General features: G+C 32.5%; 3 protein-coding genes across 5 annotated transcripts; all 3 read right to left on the reverse strand.

The window, feature by feature from the left end:
• Positions 1 to 231: 231 nt before the first annotated feature.
• Positions 232 to 1098, reverse strand: LOC118646672 (ATP-dependent DNA helicase PIF1-like). The gene has a single exon (XM_036290124.1). The coding sequence runs from the start codon at positions 1096 to 1098 to the stop codon at positions 232 to 234; it is 867 nt and encodes a 288-aa protein (XP_036146017.1).
• Positions 1099 to 7887: 6789 nt separating this feature from the next.
• On the reverse strand, positions 7888 to 10452 carry LOC118646673. The gene has a single exon (XM_036290125.1). The coding sequence runs from the start codon at positions 10450 to 10452 to the stop codon at positions 7888 to 7890; it is 2565 nt and encodes an 854-aa protein (XP_036146018.1).
• A 927-nt stretch (positions 10453 to 11379) lies between these two features.
• On the reverse strand, positions 11380 to 13251 carry LOC118646777 (trichohyalin-like). 3 transcript variants are annotated; one of them, XM_036290420.1, is made up of 2 exons: positions 12616 to 13251; positions 11380 to 12361 (listed from the first exon to the last, which is right to left on the reverse strand). In XM_036290420.1, the coding sequence occupies exon 2, from the start codon at positions 12276 to 12278 to the stop codon at positions 11406 to 11408; it is 873 nt and encodes a 290-aa protein (XP_036146313.1). In that variant the 5' UTR covers positions 12279 to 12361; positions 12616 to 13251; the 3' UTR covers positions 11380 to 11405. The 3 variants fall into 3 exon arrangements, with proteins under 3 accessions (XP_036146313.1, XP_036146312.1, XP_036146311.1); XM_036290419.1 differs by having other exon boundaries at positions 12414 to 13251; XM_036290418.1 differs by having other exon boundaries at positions 12401 to 13251.
• Positions 13252 to 22067: the final 8816 nt, after the last annotated feature.

The following is a 22067-nucleotide window of genomic DNA, read 5'->3' on the forward strand; positions in this document are numbered from 1 at the left end:
ATAAAGTTGACCATGATTAAAAATATCTTTTCTTAAATCAATTGCAATTTTGTCAAATGTTTGTCCTTGTGATTTATTTATTGTCATAGCAAAAGCTATTTTAATCGGAAATTGTCTTCTTTTCATCACAAATGAATAAACGTTTTCACAATATAAAGTTATGCGATTTAAAAAAACTATTTCCCCTTTTTTATCACCAGTTAAAATTTCGCATTTTAACAAATTGTTTCTTCACTCTAAAATTAACAATGTTGTTCCATTATATAAACCTTCGCTGATGTTTAGATTTCTAATCAACATGATAACCGTGTATTTTTTTAATCGAAGTTTATGAGGTGGAAGAATCGCTGGATTTAAAGTACTCAAATATTCTGTTAAAATAGTTTTATTAATATCATGAATATCGTTAGTAGTTTCTGTAGTGTCTATATTTGTATACACTCTTTCTGTTGATTCGTCAAGTAAATTTACAACTTGTTTGTTTAGTTCCTCCACATCAACATTTCGTGCAGAAAGTATAGCACGTATTGCTGTAAGTCTATACTGATGGTGTTTAAATATTTCTTCGTATGTATCTTTTACTATATTTGCGTTCAAATCTGCTACACATCTCAGTAGAACTTCAATATTATTAAATTGATCATTTAAAGTACCATTTCCCAAATCTAATAAAAAATTAGCAAATTCTTGTTCATGTCGTAAAATACGCATATTTTCCGTTAATGAAAAGATTTTGAAATGTTGCCATAATGAGCTAAATTTAATTGACAAATTTACAATTTCAGACCGTGTAACGTTTTGTTGTACTGGCAATAATTGTCTGAAATCCCCACCAAGAATAACAATTTTATCACCAAATTTTAGATTATTTTGCATTAAATCTTGCAAAAGGTGATCCATCACTTCAAGAGCATATCGCGGTGCCATTGGTGCTTCATCCCAAATAAAAACATCTGTTTTCTTCAAACATTCAGCTTCTTTTGATTGAATTTTTATATTCGATGTTGAGTCAGCAAAAAGAGGCATGGGCAAATCTAAAGTTTTATGTGTTGTTTTTCCATTCGGTAGTAACGTTGCAGCGAAACCAGTGAAAGCCATTGTACTAACAACTTTGTTTTGAGACTTAAGTAAATAGTAATATAATATAATGTTGTATAAACAAAAATTTTACCTGAATCTCCCGGTAATGTATAAACCGTCAATGTATAAACCGTCAATGTATAAACATTTTAATTGTTGACCATCAGTTTTTTCTAAAAGAGTTAAAACATAATCAACAATTATTTTTTGGTCATGATTTAACTGACTGTATTGTTGTTGACCAAGTAAGACTTCTTTTTCCAATTGTTTGGCATGTTCTTTTTCATATTCAATCGTTATTTGTTCCATTTCTGGAAATTGTGAAAGTTCCCAATCTTCTTTGCAAAGTAATTGACCAATTTGAATATAAGCTTTTCTTATCCCAGTGACTCGTCCAAATTGTCGTATGTAATCTTCTGACATTGCAACTTGAAATTCATCCCACAATTCTTTTGAATGCCTTGGTTGGCAATGTATTAATATTTGAACAAAAAGTAACCTAAGTTGTCTTGGCATCATCCAAATAGAAGCTTCGTTCATTGCACATTTCCATTCTTCATTATCTTCAATTAAGCCTAAAGCTAAACATGAAGAAGTAAACGTTTGATGTAATTCACCATTGACTGTTTTTAAGTCATTATAGCATGTTGCTCCTTTGACATTCAATAAAAGAATATGTAAATGAAATAATTCGATTTCAGTTGGGCTAACTGAGTACATGCGTCCAATATAGTTAAAATGACATTGACGTTTTTTCCAACGATAAATTTGTTTTCCGTTAAATGTTACCTTTTTAAATACAAAATATAAAGGTATATCTGTATATACATACTGACGTGCATCAACATTTCGTTTATTTTATTTAAAATAATCCATTAACATTGTTATACGATCTAAAGCAGATTGTAAATCTTGTTCATTTGAATTATTAGATATAATAACATTCTGTTCATTTGGCAAATGTACAGATAGACGAATAATAGCATGACTCTTTTCTTGTAATGTTTTACCTACAAACGCCAGTAAGCTTCAACTGGTCCTACATAGCGTGCTTCAATAAAATCTTTGATTTCGTCATGAACAATTTCTACATTATTCACATCTTGTTCTATAACTACAGATGCTGCATCGTGACCTTTGTAAATATATTTGTATAAATACTTTAATGACTTAATAATTGAAACAACTTCAACATTAATATGACAATTAAAAATTTGTGATAATATGGGACAATAAGGAACAAACCGATTATCTACTACAAATTCTTCGGGTTTTTCATACAAAATGCCAGTGTCTCTTCGACGATATTGTGGATAACCATTTTCATCCATAGTTGTTTCTTCGTGAAAGGATTTTGGAAAATGTTTTGAACATTTTCCATTTATCATACACCAATCACCATATGGTCCATGAATCATATTCTTCATGACAATTTCATGTAAATTTTTATCAATAGCAGGATCGGGAATTTCAGCAGAAATATATTTATCAACAGTTTCCAAATTAGTAATTTTGCAATTTTGTTTCATAGTTATTAACATATGTATGTGCGGCAAACCGCGTTTCTGAAATTCGATTACATAAACAAATGCTTTTACTTCACCAAAAAATTTCTGTCGAACAATCAAATCTATCAAATTATTTTTTTTATATCAAAAATTCTAGCGCAAATATCAGGTCTATCATTAGGTTGTTGATTTGGAAGCAAATTTTCTTTAATCTCAAGCCAATTTGGATTACAAGTCATTGTAATAAAAATATCTGGTTTACCATATTTGCGAACAATAGTCATCGCATCTTGATAATTTTGCATCATATTTCTAGGTGAACCAATAAATGTAGAAGGAAGTATTATTACACGTCCAATATAAACATTAGTATCAGCCACTTTTTTTCTAAATAGTCAATCAGTCCTTGGTGCTTTTCCACTCTCAAATGTTTTTGATTTTCTTTACACCAATTAATTCTATCTTTTTCTATTTTTACATAGCTATCAACAAGCCATTGTTGAAATAGCCGTTTACCTATTAAAAAAACATTGACATTATTACATACAGCCATTCGGTATTGAACATACATGGATCTAGTTACACGTTTTCCATCCGATTTGTTTAATATTATCATGCCAACCTTGTGTACCATATGGATAATACATTGGATAAATCCAAGGTTCAACGTTTGGATCCATACTAACGTATTTTAAAGTTTTATCACATTTGTTTCTAATTGTAACATAACAATCAGGAATATTTCCATCTGCAGTAGTTGAAAATATTGCAGCAACTTTATTAATTTTTTGAACATTATATCTTCCACGATCAATGCCTGTTTTTTTATTTAAAAATCCTATTTTTAAATTAGGTATATTTAAACCTAAACTTTTTTGATTAAGTACTTCTTCGTGCATCATTTGATATGATTGAGCAAATATATTATTATTACGAATAATGTCATCTAATGTACGCAATAACTCTTCATGAAGATTTGTATTTACATTTAAACGGCATTCTGTAGCTTCGTTAGCGTCAAGAATAAAAAGCTGTCCATAACTTGATTGCTCATTTATAGCAGGATATAATGCAGTATTAATTTGGTAATAAATTTAACCTTGAATTTTGAAACAATAAGGTCCTCGTTTTTATGCATTAAAATTAACCAAATTAGCATTAAAAGATGCAAAAGAAAATGCACCATTGTAACTTCTTAGGTTTTTAAAAAAACTCATTAGATTTTTTATGATTTCCCAAAAATAATTGTTGTAGTTCATTAAAAAATGTTGGTAAAGGTTCCAATATAACTTTTCCATGATTACAACTATCTTTGAATGAGTTATCTTTATTGTGAACTTTTTCAGCGTGAAAATGTTTCCCTCTATAATATTGACACTCAACTTCCATTTTTTCTACATAATGTTGACTTAAATTATGATAATCTGTATTTTAAAACCCTTTGTAATTAGCTCGAAAATTTCTAATTTTTAAATTTGTAATATTATATGTTTGCAATAATTGTTCATCAGTTCCGAACAAATTATTATTAGATAGTCCAGCCATATTATTTGTTACATTTTCTTTTTGTGTATTTTTTTAATACAAATGATTGTTGATTACCAGTTGTAGACACATTACTATTAGATTGTTCAGCTATATTATAATCTATATTTTGAAACCCTTTGTAGTTAGCTCGAAAATTTCTGATTTTTAAATTTGTAATATTATACGTTTGCAATAATTGTTCATCAGTTTCGAACAAATTATAACTAAAATCAGTGAGTTACACGCAGAATATTCGATCGAAGTATCAAAAAATAATATTTTAACTAAAATGAGTATCTAGAAATTTTCAGCTACTCTGAAAACGCATTTTAAAGTCTATATATTGTGTCTTGATATTTTGTTCAAATATTCTGTTCATAAATGAGGGAAAATAGTCTCAATTTGACACCATATTGGTATCTTGTACTAAATTTTTCAAAAAATACCAAACGGCATTTAAAAATAGACGTTTTTAGCTATAATTTGCGCACTTGCTGCTTTTTTAATATTGAAGTATATTCTGGGCAGAGAGAGGTCTCCATTTACAGAAAACGCCCTATATACACGGTGTCTCGTATAATGTATGCAATACTTAATAGAAAGATAGACGAGATTAAGGTGAACATAAAAATCTACTATAGTTTTTGGATATCTCCAATAATAGCCAAAATAATAATTTTTTAAATTGAACAAATAAGAGCGCACCGAAAGCAGCGCTAAGCCGCTCGAACCGGCAGCCAATGCTTGACACAATGAGCCGTGCTATAGCTAAAGTGGCTCAGAGGCTCGATTCTTTCTTGAATTTATTCGCAAGAGAAACATATGCGCAAATACCCTTTCAAACAGAAAAGTTGCAAGTTTATTGGTTAAAAGCCATACAACAGCCAATAAATTTCTAACTTTTCTATAAGATCAGAATTTGCAAATACGTTTCTTTTGCGAATGAATTCAAGAATCGAGCTCCTGCACTTCTTTCGGTGCGCTCTCATTCGTACAAATTAAAAAATTCATATCTCGCTTATTATTGGAGATGTCCAAAAACTATAATAAACTTTTATGTTCACCTTTATTTTACTGTTCTTTTAGATTTTATTTTCTTTATAAAAAATAATTTTTCTCATCTTTTTGTGCATATAGGTATTTAGTACACAATATCATGTTTTTTTAGTAAAAAAAACAGTTATGTAATCTTTTTATACCAATAGATTCTTTTTATTATTTTGTGCATAATATTATTAACATAAAACTACTTTCTTTATTTTTTAAAATTTTCTTTACTATCTTTTAATTTTCTTTTCTTTATATAATAAATAATTTCCTTCATTATTTTGTGCATAAAAATATTGAGATAAAATAATCAAAAAGTAAATATTTTACAAAATATTTCATAGCTTAGTTTTCTGTATAATAAAAAACATTTTGCAACATACAAATTATAAAATATTTTCTAAAATATTCATTTTTTATCATTTTATTTTTATAATTTATATTATGCACAAAATAAAAAAAATTAATTAATATAAGAAAACCATATAGCTGTTTTCACAAAAAATTATTTTGTGCATATAAATATTTGTTGAAATATTATGCTTTTTTGTAAAAAACAGTTATATTGTCTTTTTATGCCAATAGATTCTTCTTATTATTTTATGCATAATATTATTACAATAAAACGAGAAAAAATGAATAATTTACGAAATATTTTATAATTTTTATAAAATATTTCTTGTTATGCAAAAAATTAAACTATAAAATATTTCGTAAAATATTCATTTTTTATTATTTTATTGTAATAATATTATGTATAAAATAATATAAGAACAATCTATTGGTATAAAAAGACCACATAACTGTTTTTTATAAAAAAGCATGCTATTCTAACAAATATTTATATGCACAAAATGTCATGGTTTTTAAATTCTTTTTCTTATTTTGTGCATATTATTAAAATAAAATAATAAAAAATGAATATTTCACAAAATATTTCATAATTTATATAAAATGTTCTGTATTATACAGTAAACAATGTCGTGCTTTTTAAAAAATATATAGATTGTGGCGAGTCAGGGCTAACGCGCCCCTGACAGTACGCCACCACAATACATTGTTAGAGAAACAGGACCACGCGCCCCTTGACAGTAGGCTACCACAAAAACACAGTAAGAAATTCGAGATCTTACTTTCCAAAAACGCGTTACGCACGCTCACCACTAGAGGCCCTCCTTACTCAAGAGTAAAAAGCCAGTTACCAGCCTTTATAAGGAGCAGCGGTGAACCGGAAAGTCACTCTTTGCGCTCTGAAGCAGATAGTCAATTTTGCGAGCAGAAAGCACTACGCTTTATCGCCAGTACAGTCATCACGGCGACTACTCCGGAAGAAGCCAGGAAGCTGCAGTGGAGACTCCGGGCGCTCACGTTGTCACCAGTCCGGAACACGCGGCCACCTCGTGTACTGCTAGCCGAGGGAGATCTGAGGATCTGGAGATACACCTCTCCACGGTACCAACTGCCGGACCTACTAGAGAACCTCGCCAGGGACAGCTGCAGTGTCGCCACACAGACGGACACCACAGACGACTGCCAGAGAGATCAGGCGACGCCGACAGCCCTCGGAACCACCACCACGAGTGGAACGAAGACCAAGCGCAGTAGTCAGGCCGGCAGACCAAAGCGGAAGAAGGCCAAACAACGGAAACCATCAAAGGAAAGACTGTCCAGGGTAAAAAGGCATCGTATCGAGGGGCCCGCTGCTACGCCGCCCAAGAGCGTGACCGACTGTAACAACAACGAGGAACCAGCATACCGGGTTACAGTCACCAAACCACCATTACGGTGGAGGCCTAAGGCCTAAAGTCTTTTTCACAACGGCCCTTATCAGGGCCACTTGAACATACGAAAACATAGTAGTGTATATATGTACATAGTGTATAGCAAAGAATAAATATATATATTCTGTTTCACCAACGGCCTAGTTCACTGGCGAAAGACCTATCCCAAGCGACCAAAAGAAACGAACACACCGGAACGAGCGAAGTTCCGCCACATAGATAAAGAGAGAGAGAGAGAGAGAGAGAGAGAGAGGAAGGGAGAAAAAGAAGAAAAACAAATATAAAACCAAGGTAATAATGTCAAAAATATACATAGTTATTTTAAAAAAATTATATTTATATAAAAAATATAATTATTAATATCATGTTTTTTGTAAAAACAGTTTTGTGGTTTTTTGTATCAATTGATTTTTTTTCTTATTTTATGCATAATATTATTAAAATAAAATAAATATTTTACAAAATATTTCATAGATTTTTTCATAATTTTTTCAGTTTTTTTGCATGCATCATAGTCTCATTAAGATATAGTTCAATTTTCAAAAAATTTCTAAGAAAATGATTTTTTTGGAGAACCACCTTAAATATATATTATACTATATTATTAAATTTTTAATAAAAAACAAATTTATAAAATAAAATAATAATTATAATTTTATATTTTATATTGGAATAATATTTACTATATTTCTAAACTTAAAAAACATAAATTACATTAATAAAATAAAATAATTATAATTTTATATTGGAAAAGACTTTTACAATATATATAATGTATTAGATACACATTTAATATAGTAGAGGAGAAAATGGTAATATAGCCAACGTGGACATAATATGGCTACCCATATTAACTTTATTATTAGCTGACGAATTTTAATAATTATTCATGATATCATTTGTTTAGTAGCCTACTGTTATAATAATAATAATAATATTTATTGCTATCCCTTGCGGGGTACAAGCGGACCTCCGCTCCGCTCACAATAATTCTTCGCCTCCCTTAAACTATTATCCGCCGCTCTACTCGCATTCACACTCACACTCGCTTGAGAGAGAGAAAGAGCATTCATACCTCCACATCCATTCACACTTGGACCTCCGCTTCCGCTGTACATTTCTTCCATTCTATTTCCTTTACATTCATTCATCCACACGCGCTCTACCTTCTTTTCTCCCCCTCCCCTCTCCCCTCCCTCCTCTTCTATCCTCCTGTCCTCTCTTAGTCTATCTAACCTCTCCATCCACCACTCTCCCTCCCCCTCCTCCCCTAACAATTCCTCCACCATCTCCTGCCAGCTTTTTTGTACCCCCCAGTCTATACACTCTTCCCAAACATGCTCCCACGTCTCCTCCCCCCATCCGCATAACCTACATGTCCTCCTCTCCTCCTCCTCCCAATATCTCCCCCCCCTCATTACTCCCCCTAATCTATACCTTGCCATCCTTTGCCATCTTTTCTCCTCCCAATTCCTTTTTAAATATTCCGGAATCCCCTCCCCTTTTACTCTCCAATACCACCCATTGTATTTTGAATCCTTGATTCCCTCCCATCTTTCCTTTCTTTGCTTTTCCCTCTCTCTCCTTACCAACTCCTCTCCTCTTAGCTTCCCTCTCTCCCTTAGCCTCTCCACCTCCTCCATCTCCCATCCCCTCTCTTTATAGAAATTTATCCTTTCTACTTCCCACCCCGACTTCGCCTTGCCCTCCTTCGCTTTCTTCTTTATCTCCATCCAACATCTCCTTGCCAGCTCTCCCCCTCCTCCCTCTTCTAACTTCTTTTCGTAACCCCATGCTCTCATTCCCGCTCTTCCCTCCAATCTATCCCTTTGCAATTCTTCTCTTATCATATATCCTGGTACACTTCTCTCTACTCCTAACATCCATCTCAAGTATCTCTCCTGCAGTCTTTCTACCCCTATTCTCCTCTTCCATCCCCAAATCTCTACACCGTAACTTACCACCGACCACACCAACCTATCAAATAACCATAGCCTTCTCCCCCAGTCTCTTCCAAACCTCCTTTTCCCTATTCCCCAGATCTGTCCTAAAATAGCCGAACCTTTTTTTACTCTTTCTTCTACATGCCCATCCTGTTTTCCATTTGCCAGCAACGTGTACCCCAGGTATTTAAACCTATTTACCTCCTCTAACTTCTTTCCTTTCCATCTCCAGTTTATCTTTTTCCTTCTCCCCCCACCTCTTTTACCTCTCATAATCTTTGTTTTCTCCGTGTTTACTTCCAACTTCTTCCCATCCAGATAACTCTCCAATTTACCCATCATCCCTTTCATTCCCTCTTCATCCTTCGCTATTAGCACCACATCATCTGCATATGCCAGCGAATATATTTTCTTTCCCCCCAATTCAATTCCCCCCCATCCTCCTTTCTCAAATTTTTCATCTATATCCGCCAAAAGCAAGGTAAACAGGCACGGACTCAACGGGCACCCCTGTCTTACACCCCTTTCTGTCCAAAACTTTCTCCCTTCCGTTTTTCCTACCTTCACCCTACTTCCTGTCTCTTTTAGCACCTCTCCACATCTCTTGACTAGCCCCTCTCTTACTCCTCTCTTTCTCATTGCTGTCACCAAAACTTCTCTGTCTACCGAATCAAAAGCCGCCTTCATGTCTACAAATAATAATATTAATTTCCCCCCCCTCTTCTCTAATTGCCTGTTCATCAAATAGTTCAGGACGTACACATTATCCACTGTACCCCATCCCCTTCTGAACCCCGCTTGACTCGGCGGCAAAATACTTTTCTCTTCTAACTCTATCCTTAACCTTTCTGCCAATACTGCCGTGTACACCTTATACGCCGTTTGCAATAACGTTACTCCTCTGTACTCCTCTACTTTTACTCCTTCCCCCTTTTTCACTATAGGTACTACTATTCCTTCCTTCCACCCTTCTGGCCAACCCTCTCCTTTCCATACCCTATTACATAATTTCCACAAACTAATCTCCAACTCCTCCCCTCCATATTTCCACACCTCATTCGGTATCCCATCTTCTCCCGATGCCTTCCCCACCTTCAAACCTTTCACTACTCTCCTTATCTCTTCCCTACCTATTTCCTCCTCCTCATCCTCCACCCTCTCTCCTACCCATTCCATCCTTACCCTCTCTTCCACCCCTCCCAACAACTTTCTAAAGTAGCCGTCCCATTCTTCTATTTCTATTGACTCATCCACCCTCCCTCTCTTTTTCCGCTCCTTATTTACTATCTTCCATACCTGCCCCTCCGACCTCGCCCTCGCTACCTCCTTCTCCCACTCTTCTCTCTCTTTATCCTTCTTTTCCTCACATAGTCTCTTGTATTTCCCTTTTTCCCTCCTGAACTCCTCCCCATCCCCTCCCCTTCTTTTCCACCTCCTTAGTTCCCTTCTCACTCTCCTCTTCCCCTCTCTACACTCCTCATCCCACCATCCCTTCCTCCCCCCCCAACCCTTTTCTTTACCATGTTCTCCATAGCCTCTTCTATCTTCCTTTTCATCCTTCCCCATTCTTCCTCCACCTCTATGTCCCCCGAGTTTATAACCCCATACTTCTCCGCAAATCTTTTCCTCCCTTCCTCCGACCACACTACTTTCTCTCTCCCTCTATCTTTTCCTTCTCTGTTCCTCCTCTTTTCCCTCCTTCCTTTTAACCACACCGACACTGGCTGATGATCCGAATCTATTTTATCCTCCACCTCCATTTTAATCAGCCTTTCTCTCATTTCCTCGTCCCCGATCACGTAATCAATTACCGATCCTCCCTTCCATCCCACATGCGTCCATTCCCCTCTCTCATCCCCCTTCACATCCCCATTTATAATCGCGTATCCCATCTCTCCTATAAACCTACAGAACTTCCTCCCTTCACTATTTACCGTACCATCTCTCGATTCTCTCTTCCCCTCACCTTCCATATATCTTCCCCCCTCTCTACCCGTTCTTACATTGAAATCTCCTCCTATAATCATCCTTACTCCCTCCTCTCTCCCTTCCATCCACCCTTTCAACGACTCCATTTTAGCTTCTAGGTCTTTATTTACATAAACTCCTATCACCCTCCACCAATCATCTCCTAGACATATTTTCTTTACCAACACCCCCCTCTATCTCCCCCCCCTGCTCACTTCTATCTATCTTTATCTCTTTCCTTATTCCTATCACCATCCCCCCTTTTGCCCTCCCTTTTAATTTATCTCTACCCGCCCACTGTGCCTCCCACGCATAACCCTTCGGTAACTTTTCCTTCACTTTTACCCATCCCCCCTTATCCACCCACGTCTCACTCATTACTATTACATCCCAATCCTTCAAGCCTTCCCAGAAGTCTTTGTCCTTATTCCCCAACCCTGCTACGTTCCAAAATCCTACTTTATATTCCCCCCTTCTTCGTTCCATCTCCCCTCCCCTTCTCTCCTTCCCCTCTCCTCCTTCCCCTTTTCCTCCCCTCATACTGCCTCTCCTTACTCGTTTACCTTATCTCCAAACCACATTTCTCCTATCTCATCCCATATCTTTACTTTCCCATCTACCCACATCCTCATATATCCTACATTAACTCTCTTCCCTTTTTCCCTCTCTTTATCTGCTTCCCTTTCTATTTTCCATCTCGCTCTTCTCTCCTCTCTCGTTAAATCGTCATCTATCCTCTCCCTTCTACCTTTTAGTCTCTTCTTTGCCTCCATCACTCTCCTCTTGCTCTCCAAGCTTCCTAACTTTACTAACATCATCCCTCTCCCCTCTCTGTCTACCCCCCCTACTCTCCTTACCTCTCTTAGGCTCTCTTCTATACCCATTTCCCCCCAAAGCTCCTTTATTGTCTCTTCCACCTTTCCCTCTCCTATCTTAATTCCTTTGACTATTATATTATTTCTCCTTGATTCCCTCTCCCTTTTGTCTAACCTTACTTCGACCTCTCTCATTCTTCTCGTTATCCCCCCTGCCCCCTCCTTTCCTTCCTTTCTCCCCTCTTCTTTTAAAGTTTCCCTCCTTTTATCCCCCTCCTTCTCCAATTTCTCTTCTAAGTCTTCTATTCTTTTTTCCATCAACTCTATCCTATCCCTCATTTCTCTCCTTTCCTCCTCCCACCTATTTTTTAGATCTGCTATCTGTTTCTTCAACTCCTCCTTTCCTTCATCCATTTTCTTTCCCAGCTTTCCTAATTCCTCTAATATTTTACCCAAATTGCCCCCTCTACACTCATTCGTTTCCGGAGACCCCTTTCCTATCCTGCTTCTTTTAAGTATCTCCTCCTCTTCCATTATCTCCATCCCCTCCTCATCCTGCTCTCGTTCCTTCCTTTTTCCCCTTATCAACATTTCTTCTATGCTATTCATGCTTCTTGTTCTTTCCCTAGTCAGCCTTTCTAAATTTGTCGGCCTCCCCTTCTTTTTCGCTACATCCCCCTTGTTTTTTAATCCTCCCCCCTTATCTCCCTCTTCCCCCACCTGTTCCTCTCCTCCTAATCCCTCCTCCTCTCTATTTTCGTTTTCCGCCATACCTTCCTTATTGTACTCCTAACTTATTTACTTCTTTCTATACCGCTCCTACGAACTCACTCGCCTGCCTCTCTAACTCTCCGCCCGTCCACTCGCGTCGCTCGTGTCTCTCTCCTACCCGCTACTTTTCTTCGCTTGCCTCTCTCTAGCCCCTACCTTTTCTATGTTCTCTAACCTGCCCACTCAATTCTCTTTCGTCTCTAATTAACTAATTACTATTTTCTCCTCTCCTACTCTTCTTCCCCTACTCCACCTAACGTACCTTCTCTCACTGCCACCCCTCTCACAATTATTCTCTGCTTCTTAACCACCTTACTCACTCGCTCTTTCACACGCCACACATACACCTGTCACTCTCTATGACACCGGAAACGGAAGTCGCCTACTGTTATATAAAGATGCTAATATGACAAAGCACAACAGTCAACATTTATTATAAAGCATTTTTACTTTTAAAGATTTCGAAAATTTTTTAAAGTACATTTTAACATTTAATTACACATACTTTCTCATTCTTTTTAAACTTAACCGCATTATCATCCAAATGTATGTACACTTGGGAACTTTTTTATTATTTAACTCTTTATTCGGCTGTATATATTTCGAGTTATACAAAATTGAATGATGATATAGGATGTTGTCAATATGGCCATCTAAGTGTGCTAGTAATAGTCACTTTCGAGATCTCTATTTCGACAAAATTTCTCGATAAATCGATTAAAGGTTTAAGGCTGTTCATTTTTTCAAATTTTTTATATAATAGGGTCCTTTAGATTTAAAATTATTTTTATTTAATTTCCATTAAATGTGAATAAAAATCATCTGTTTCGATATAACATCTTATTTTATATAAATATATGTTTCTAACAAAATACTGTGGCATTTTTAAACAAAACCAATTTTTTTACATTTATTTTTGTGGTAGCCATATTTATTCTCCCATTTCTTTTCGGCCTATTTTGCAGTATCGTTACATTTTTATAAATAATATATAATATGATAAATATTTTATAACTTTGAATTGAAAATCTAATGAGCAATATTTTGATAAATATAATCATAAAATTTCAACTCAAAATATTAATTATTAACAAAATTATTAAATAAAATATAAATAGATGGCCATATTACCACCTTCTCCCTTATATTATTAATTATTTGCTATATTATTAAACTTTATTAAAAAACAAATTATGATAAAAACATATTGATAAAATAAAATTATAATTTTATATTGAAAAAGAATTATATAATATATTTAATATATTATATTATTTTAACCCTTTAAAAACCAAATGCGGACACTTTTTCTATGCGCGCAATTTTGCTCATTGCACATCATGTCTGTATAATTATGTTTATAAATATATTTCTTTTAAATTTATCTTTAAACTTTTAAATCTTTTTTAACATAAAATTTTTTAATTTTTATAAAAGTAAATGAAAGATATGGGTAAATAGATAGACAGATAAATAGATAGATGAGGTGTGTAAAATATATAGGCAAAATAGGCAAATTATATTAAAATATAATTAGGTGAAACAATGACTTCTGTAGATAGAGGGAACAAATATAGAGTGCAAAAGAGAATGAGAAAGGGAAGAAAAGATTGTAAGAAAAAAAGTAATGAGGGGAAATATCAGATAACATGCTATTTTATAAAAAAAAATAACGCAACAGCTTTTTAAATAATTATTATATACCTCGTCTTTCTTCCTTTTTTCTCCCTCCATTTTTTAAATGTAAATACCTTTATCTTTATCTTTCTTTATCTTTTTCCCTTTCTTTAATCTATCCTTTATCTTCTGCAATTTTGAATAAAAAACGTGTAAGTGTAATTTTATAAATAATTACATAATATCATATAAAAGCATATTTTATTATAAATTATTATTTACTTAATTTTTTTAAACTTAATTTTTTATAAACACACACACATATGTATGTATTTATAAAAAAAGTTAAAAAAATTAAGTAAATAATAATTTTTAATAAAATATTTTATATAATACTATGTAATTATTTATAAATTTACATAATTTTACACACGCACGCGCGCGCAAAAAAATAATAAGCCAAAAAAATAATATAAAAAAAAATAGCCAATAACATATATAATTGCGGGCTGCCAACTACATAAAATAAATAATATTCAAACGATTAACAATTTAACCTGATATTTTACCTTCTTATTTTTTCCTTTTCACTCCCATTTTCTTTTTCTCTCTAATCTCTTTCCTTTCCATCCCTTTTTCTGAAAAAATTCATGCTCTGTCATATGCAAACTGTTAAAATATATTATTTTAAATTAAATTTTTATTTAAATTATTAATTATATTATATTTTAATGTTATTTTTTATTTTACTATTACTTGATGTTTCTCCTTTCTTACACTCTTTTTTCTCTTTGTCTTCCTTTTTTTCACTCTCTTTCTGTTCCTTCTTTCTACGAATATTGCTGCTTCTCTTTTTAAATTCTTTCTCCCTTACTCTCTCTCTCTCTCTTTCTCCCTTCATTCTTTTTAATCTCTTTCCTTTTCTGATAAAATTTATGCTCTGTTAGATACGTAACGTTACATGGCTATTTTATAAGAGGACTAGAACATGCACGCGCTTTGCGCGCGCCAACTGTTATTTTTTTATTTGTTATTACTCTGCATAATAAAATTACTATCGCATATAATATATACACAACTTGTTTATTTCTTGTACTTCTCAAACTTTGGAAGGGGGTTACATGGCATGATTACATATTTACATAGAATTTTTAACAACTATTTACGCTCATTTCTCGTCTCTAATACATTTTTCATTCATTTTGTACCTATATCAATCTCTGATAATATTTTACTAATAGAGAAATTTTGTTAGCATTTCTGTAAATAATTTTTATACGGTTGTAAAATTCATCGTTTTAAGTTAGATTTTCCAGAGAAATAACCATCAAATCGACATCAATTTGATTTAATCAATGCAATTTATATCAATTCTCTCTTAATTTGATATCAATTCGATGGGTTATTTTTCACCGAGTTATGCATGTTACTGTAAAATTGGCACCGCAAGTTTTCATAAGAGTTCTACTTGCACCCCAAGTAGTTCTAGAGTTTCTGATAAATTTCAGAAATAGTTCCGTTGATTTAGTTAAAAAAATAAAATTTAAAAAAATGAGGTGCTAACTTCCCGTGGCACCTCATTAATAAAAATTGAACGTTTTAACAGCAGTTCTACTTGCACCCGCAATAGTTCTAGAGTTCCTGATAGATTTTAACAATAGTTCTGTACATTAAATATATTTAAGCAATTTTCTAATTTGGCTGTTGGCACCGCACCACAAGAGTAAAGTACCACTGTCTGGCGAGTTCCAGCCAACTTTATGGCATTTTCTAACAATTTTGCAATAATGTTCCAAAGCTTTTTGTAGGTTTCGTCGACAGTTCCGGTCTTTAAGCATTCTTAAACAATTTTTTTATTAGACGGCTGGCACCGTATTAAAAGAGTAAACTCTTTTTTTATAGCGAGTTCCAGACGAGTACATAGCATTCTCCATAGCAATATATTTCTACAATAGTTCCAAAGCTTTTTGCAAGTTTTGTCCACAGTTCAGGCCTTTATGCATTTTTAAACAATTTTTTATTTAATTCTGGCTCGTACTATTAGATATGAATACTACGTTATTGTATTTAAACTTCAGCCAATTTTATGGTATCTAATATGTATGTGTTAGTAATGTAATTGACATTTTTTAAATTTTAGAGTTGGGTTAGTTAATCTATTTTTTTAACTAACAAAGGAACCTCGCAAACCCGAAAATTCTGATTTTAATGAAACTTGGCATAAATGTAGAGGGGGTAAATACATGAATTTAGGAATTTTTAGTTGGTGCTTATAAACGGTTTGAAGGGGTGAAACCACCTTTCAAAGTTGAGACGTTTTTGCGTTTTCTCGATATATCTCGCAAACTAAACAAAATATAAAAAAATGTTTCATACAAAAGTCTTACAGTATAAATATTTCTATTTAACTGTGTTATTTATTTTTTTAGAAAAAATTTATTTTTCAGTTTTTTTTTTGAAAAAAAAATTTTTTTTAAATAATAAATAAAACAGTTAAATAGAGATATTTATACTGTAAGACTTTTGTATGAAATATTTTTTTATATTTTGTTTAGTTTGCGAGATATATCGAGAAAACGCAAAAATGTCTCATCTTTGAAGGGTGGTTTCACTCCTTTAAACTGTTTATAAGCACCAACTAAAAATTTTTTAATTCATGTATTTACCCCCTCTACATTTATGCCAAGTTTCATTAAAATCAAAATTTTCGGGTTCGCGAGGTTCCCTTGTAAGTTAATGAAATTTAATTGATTATGAAATTAATTCTATTATGTTAAAAGTTACGTAAATATATACTAATTCTATTAAATTTACGTTAAGATTAATTTGTTTGTAGTTAAAATAAAAGTTAATTTTGAGAAACTTTTTTATATTAAATTAAAAGGCCATATGATTTGTTTAAGTTAAATTACCAACATAATTACAGTATTGATCGTCAAATATATTTAATTTTAATATAATATTTTATTTGTAAATTAACTTACAATGTCGCTCTATTGTTAACCAGTAATTCATGACATGTATAAATACTTATCGTGAGAGGTTTAGAAAGAGGTTACGTATAAATACAATTGTTAGTCAAATGAACTGTCGACAAAACCTACAAAAAGCTTTGGAACTATTGCAGAACTATTGAAAAATACTATGTACTCGTCTGGAACTTGCTATAAAATGGTAGTTTACTCTTGTAGTGCTGTGCCAGCCGTCTAATAAAAAAATTATTAAAAAATGCTTAAAGACGGAAACTGTCGACGAAATCTACAAAAGCTTTGGAATTATTGCAGAACTGTTAGAGAAGGCCACAAAGTTTGCCGAAATTCGCTAAACAAGAGTACTTTACTCTTGTGAAGCGGTGCCAACAGCCAAATTAAAAGATTGTTTAAATATATTTAATGTACCCACATAGAAATGAAACCTCCAGTAGACGTCTAATGGACGTCTGCCATGGAAGTTTAAACTTCCAGTGGACGTCCATTAGACGTCCAATATAGAGCCATTAGAAATCCACAGTTCCGCACTGTGGACGTCTATTAGACCTTCAATAGAGGTCGTCAAAGAGGTCTATTAGACGTTGTGTGGATCATTAACAGAGGCTTCACGGAGCCTCGATGGATGACTTACGGACGTTTCGTGGATCATTAATAGAGGCTTCACGGAGCCTCGATGGATGATTGACAAAATAAAAATTTAAAATAAAAATTTTATTTTTTTAAAATTATTTTTATCAACAGTACATACTAAATTTAGGACAAATTTTTATTAATTAATTAAATTTAAATTATATTATTTTATTTTATTCTTACTTGCTTCTGGTTTTGAACCCGGGACCTTAGGATTACAAACCTTGTACTCTATCTGCTATGCCAATTTGACTCATCGATATGGGTACTTGTTATTGTCTACATATATTACATATATGTTATAAACTGACGCAATTATATTATTTTTTATAAAAGCAATTAAATTTTGCAAAACATATTAAAAATAAATAGCATTAATTTATTTACTTATTAATTTCATTGTTAAATTTATCTTTTTCCATAACCTTAATAATTTGATGGAAATTGCGATCTATTTAGCATTAATACTTTGAAGCGTTCAAATGGTTAATTAGATAATTTTAACTATATAGATCATATATTCTAAGAAAAATTGAATAGTACATTTATTATTCTGTTTTTGTATTCAGTACATGATAAATTTAGATTTTGTGCATTTTTTTGTGCGCAGTAATTGTAGACAAACCGTTATTTTTGAAAACATCTTTATGATAATTTTTTTTAATATTAAATGGATCTCTCATTCAGGATGCTATAGTGTTGTCTGATTTCTGAGTCAACTACGACGCGCATGGACGGCTCAAAAATCGGACAGCATTGTGATATCTTTTATGAGATATTAAGCTGATATCATTTAACTGTGATATCATAAGGATAACATTTTTAAGAAACTTAAATGAAACTCTTCCATGAGATATCTCAAAGACCTCTCTTAGTAGACGTCTCTGATAAATGTTACCATTTGGACATCATTTCCAAGATATTTAAATGTTTTCTTAAAAAAGTTCTCTTAAAGTTTTCATTCTGATAAGCGTGTTGTCTGGGTAACTTCTATTATGAAAATAAATGTTCCATACAGCTACGGAAGTTTAATGGATACCTAATGGACGTCTATCTAACTTCCATCATGGAAGTAAATGTTCCATAGAGCTATGGAAGTTTAATGGATCCTTAATGGACGTCTGTCTAACTTCCATCATAGAAATAATGTTCCATAGAACTATGGAAGTTTAGTGGATCCCTAATAGACGTCCATCTAACTTCCACTGTGGAAGAAAACATCCAATGGAGCTATGGATGTTTAATGGATCCCTAATGGATGTCTATCTAACTTCCACCATGGAGGTAAATCTCCAATAGAGCCATGGACGTTTACTGGATCTTTAATGAACGTCTGTCTAACTTCCGCCATGGAGGTAAATCTTTAATGGAGCTATGGAAGTTTACTGGATCCCTAATGGATGTCTACCTAACTTCCGCCATGGAGGTAAATCTCCAATGGAGTTAAGGAAGTTTACTAGACCTCTAATGGACGTCCATCTGACTTCCACCATGGACATAGACGTCCCATGGATCTATGGAGGTTTAATGGACGTCCATTGGACATCCACTGGATGCCAATTTCTATGTGGGTTATCTTTATGATAATTTTTTTAAATATCAAATAGATCTCTCATTCAGGATGCTATAGTGTTGTCTGATTTCTGAGTCAACTACGACGCGCATGGACGGCTCAAAAATCGGACAGCATTGTGATATCTTTTATGAGACATTGAGCTGATATCATTTAGCTGTGATATCATAAGGATAACATTTTCAAGAAACTTAAATGAAACTCTTCCATGAGATATCTCAAAGACCTCTCTTAGTAGACGTCTCTGATAAATGTTACCATTTGAACATCATTTCCAAGATATCTAAATGTTTTCTTAAAAAAGTTCTCTTAAAGTTTTCATTCTAACAAGCGTGTTGTCTGGGTAACTTCTACCATAAAAATAAATGTTTCATACAGCTATGGAAGTTTAATGGATACCTAATGGACGTCTGTCTAACTTCCATCATGGAAGTAAATGTTCCATAGTGCTATGGAAGTTTAATGGATCCTTAATGGACGTCTGTCTAACTTCCATCATGGAAATAATGTTCCATAGAGCTATGGAAGTTTAGTGGACCTTAATAGACATCCATCTAACTTCCACTATAGAAGAAAACATCCAATAGAGCTATGGATGTTTAATGGATCCCTAATGGATGTCTATCTAACTTCCACCATGGAGGTAAACCTCCAATGAAGCCATGGACGTTTACTGGATCTTTAATGGACGTCTGTCTAACTTCCGCCATGGAGGTAAACCTTCAATGGAGCCATGGAAGTTTACTGGATCCCTAATGAACGTCTACCTAACTTCCGCCATGGAGGTAAACCTCCAATGGAGCTAAGGAAGTTTACTAGACCTCTAATGGACGTCCATCTGACTTCCACCATGGACATAGACGTCCCATGGATCTATGGAAGTTTAATGGACGTCCATTGGACATCCACTGGATGCCAATTTCTATGTGGGTACGGAACTATTGCTAAAATTTATCGGGAACTTTAGAACTATTACGCAGTAGAACACTACAGGTGCTGTTAAAACGTTCAATTTTTATTAATAAGGTGCCAGGAAAAATAGCACCTCATTTTTTAAATTTCATTTTTTTTAACTACATCAACGGAACTATTTCTGAAACTTATCAGGACCTCTGGGACTATTTGGGGTGCAAGTAGAACTGTCATGAAAACTTGCGGTGCCAACTTCACAGTGACTAACACAGTGGGTCGTGCTGTAGCTAAAGCGGCTCACCGCTTCTTTTAGTGCGCTCTCTTTCGTACAAATTGAAAAATTTGTATTTCGTTTATCCACTCGAGATATCCAAAAACTATAATAGACTTTATTTCACCTTTATTTTACTGTTCTTTTAAATTTTATTTTTTTTATATTAAATAATTTTCTTCATCTTTTTGTGCATATAAATATTTAGTACACAATATCATGTTTTTTGGTAAAAAAAAAACAGTTATATAATCTTTTTATATTAATAGATCCTTTTTATTATTTTGTGCATAATATTATTAACATAAAACTACTTTTTCTATTTTTTTTAGATCTTTACTGTCTTTTAATTTTTTTTTCCTTATATAATAAATAAATTCCTTCATTATTTTGTGCAAAAAAGTATTGAGATAAAGTAATCAAAAAGTAAATATTTTACAAAATATTTTATAGCTTAGTTTTTTGTATAATAAGAAATATTTTGGAACATACAAATTACAAAATATTTTCTAAAATATTCATTTTTTATTATTTTATTTTAATAATTTATATTATGCACAAAATAAGAAAGAAATCAATTGATATAAAAAAACCACATAGCTGTTTTTACAAAAAACTATGACATTTTGTGCATATAAATATTTGTTAAAATATTACGTTTTTTTTTTGTAAAAACAGTTATGTGGTCTTTTTATGCCAATAGATTCTTCTTATTATTTTATGTATAATATTATTACAATAAAACGATAAAAAATGAATATTTTACGAAATATTTTATAATTTTTGTAAAACATTTCTTGTTATGCAAAAAACTAAACTATAAAATATTTCGTAAAATATTCATTTTTTATTATTTTATTTTAATAATATTATGTATAAAACAATAAGAACAATCTATTTTTATAAAAAGACCACATAACTGTTTTTTATAAAAAAGTATGATATTCTAACAAATATTTATATGCACGAAATGTCATGGTTTTTTATTTTTTTCTTATTTTGTGCATATTATTAAAATAAAATGATAAAAAATAAATATTTTACAAAATATTTCATAATTTATTTATAAAATTTTCTCTATTATACAGAAAACGATGTCGTTTTTTTTTTAAATATATAAATGGAGAAAAAGAGAGAGAGAGAAAAAGAAGAAAAACAAATAAAACCAGGTAATGATGTCAAAAATATACATAGTTATTTTTTAAAAATCATATTTATACAAAAACATAATTATTAATATCATGTTTTTTGTAAAAACAGTTTTGTGATTTTTTGTATCAATTGATTTTTTTTTCTTATTTTATGCATAATATTATTAAAATAAAATGAATATTTTACAAAATATTTTATAGTTTTTTCATAGTTTTTTTTTTGCATAACAGGAAATATTTCATACAAATTATAAAGTGTTTTGTAAAATATTTATTTTTTATCATTTTATTTTAAAAATATTATGCACAAAATAAAAGAAAGGATTAATTGGTATAAAAAAACCACATAACTGTTTTTACAAAAAAACATAATATTATGTAATATTTATATGCACAAAACATCATGGTTTTTTTCTTGTTAGAACACTTACGTGGTTTTCTTATACCAATTGATTCTTTCTCTTATTTTGTGCACATTATTAA

Source organism: Monomorium pharaonis, chromosome 7 (genome assembly GCF_013373865.1).
Source record: "Monomorium pharaonis isolate MP-MQ-018 chromosome 7, ASM1337386v2, whole genome shotgun sequence".
Taxonomy (NCBI): Eukaryota; Metazoa; Arthropoda; class Insecta; order Hymenoptera; family Formicidae; genus Monomorium; species Monomorium pharaonis.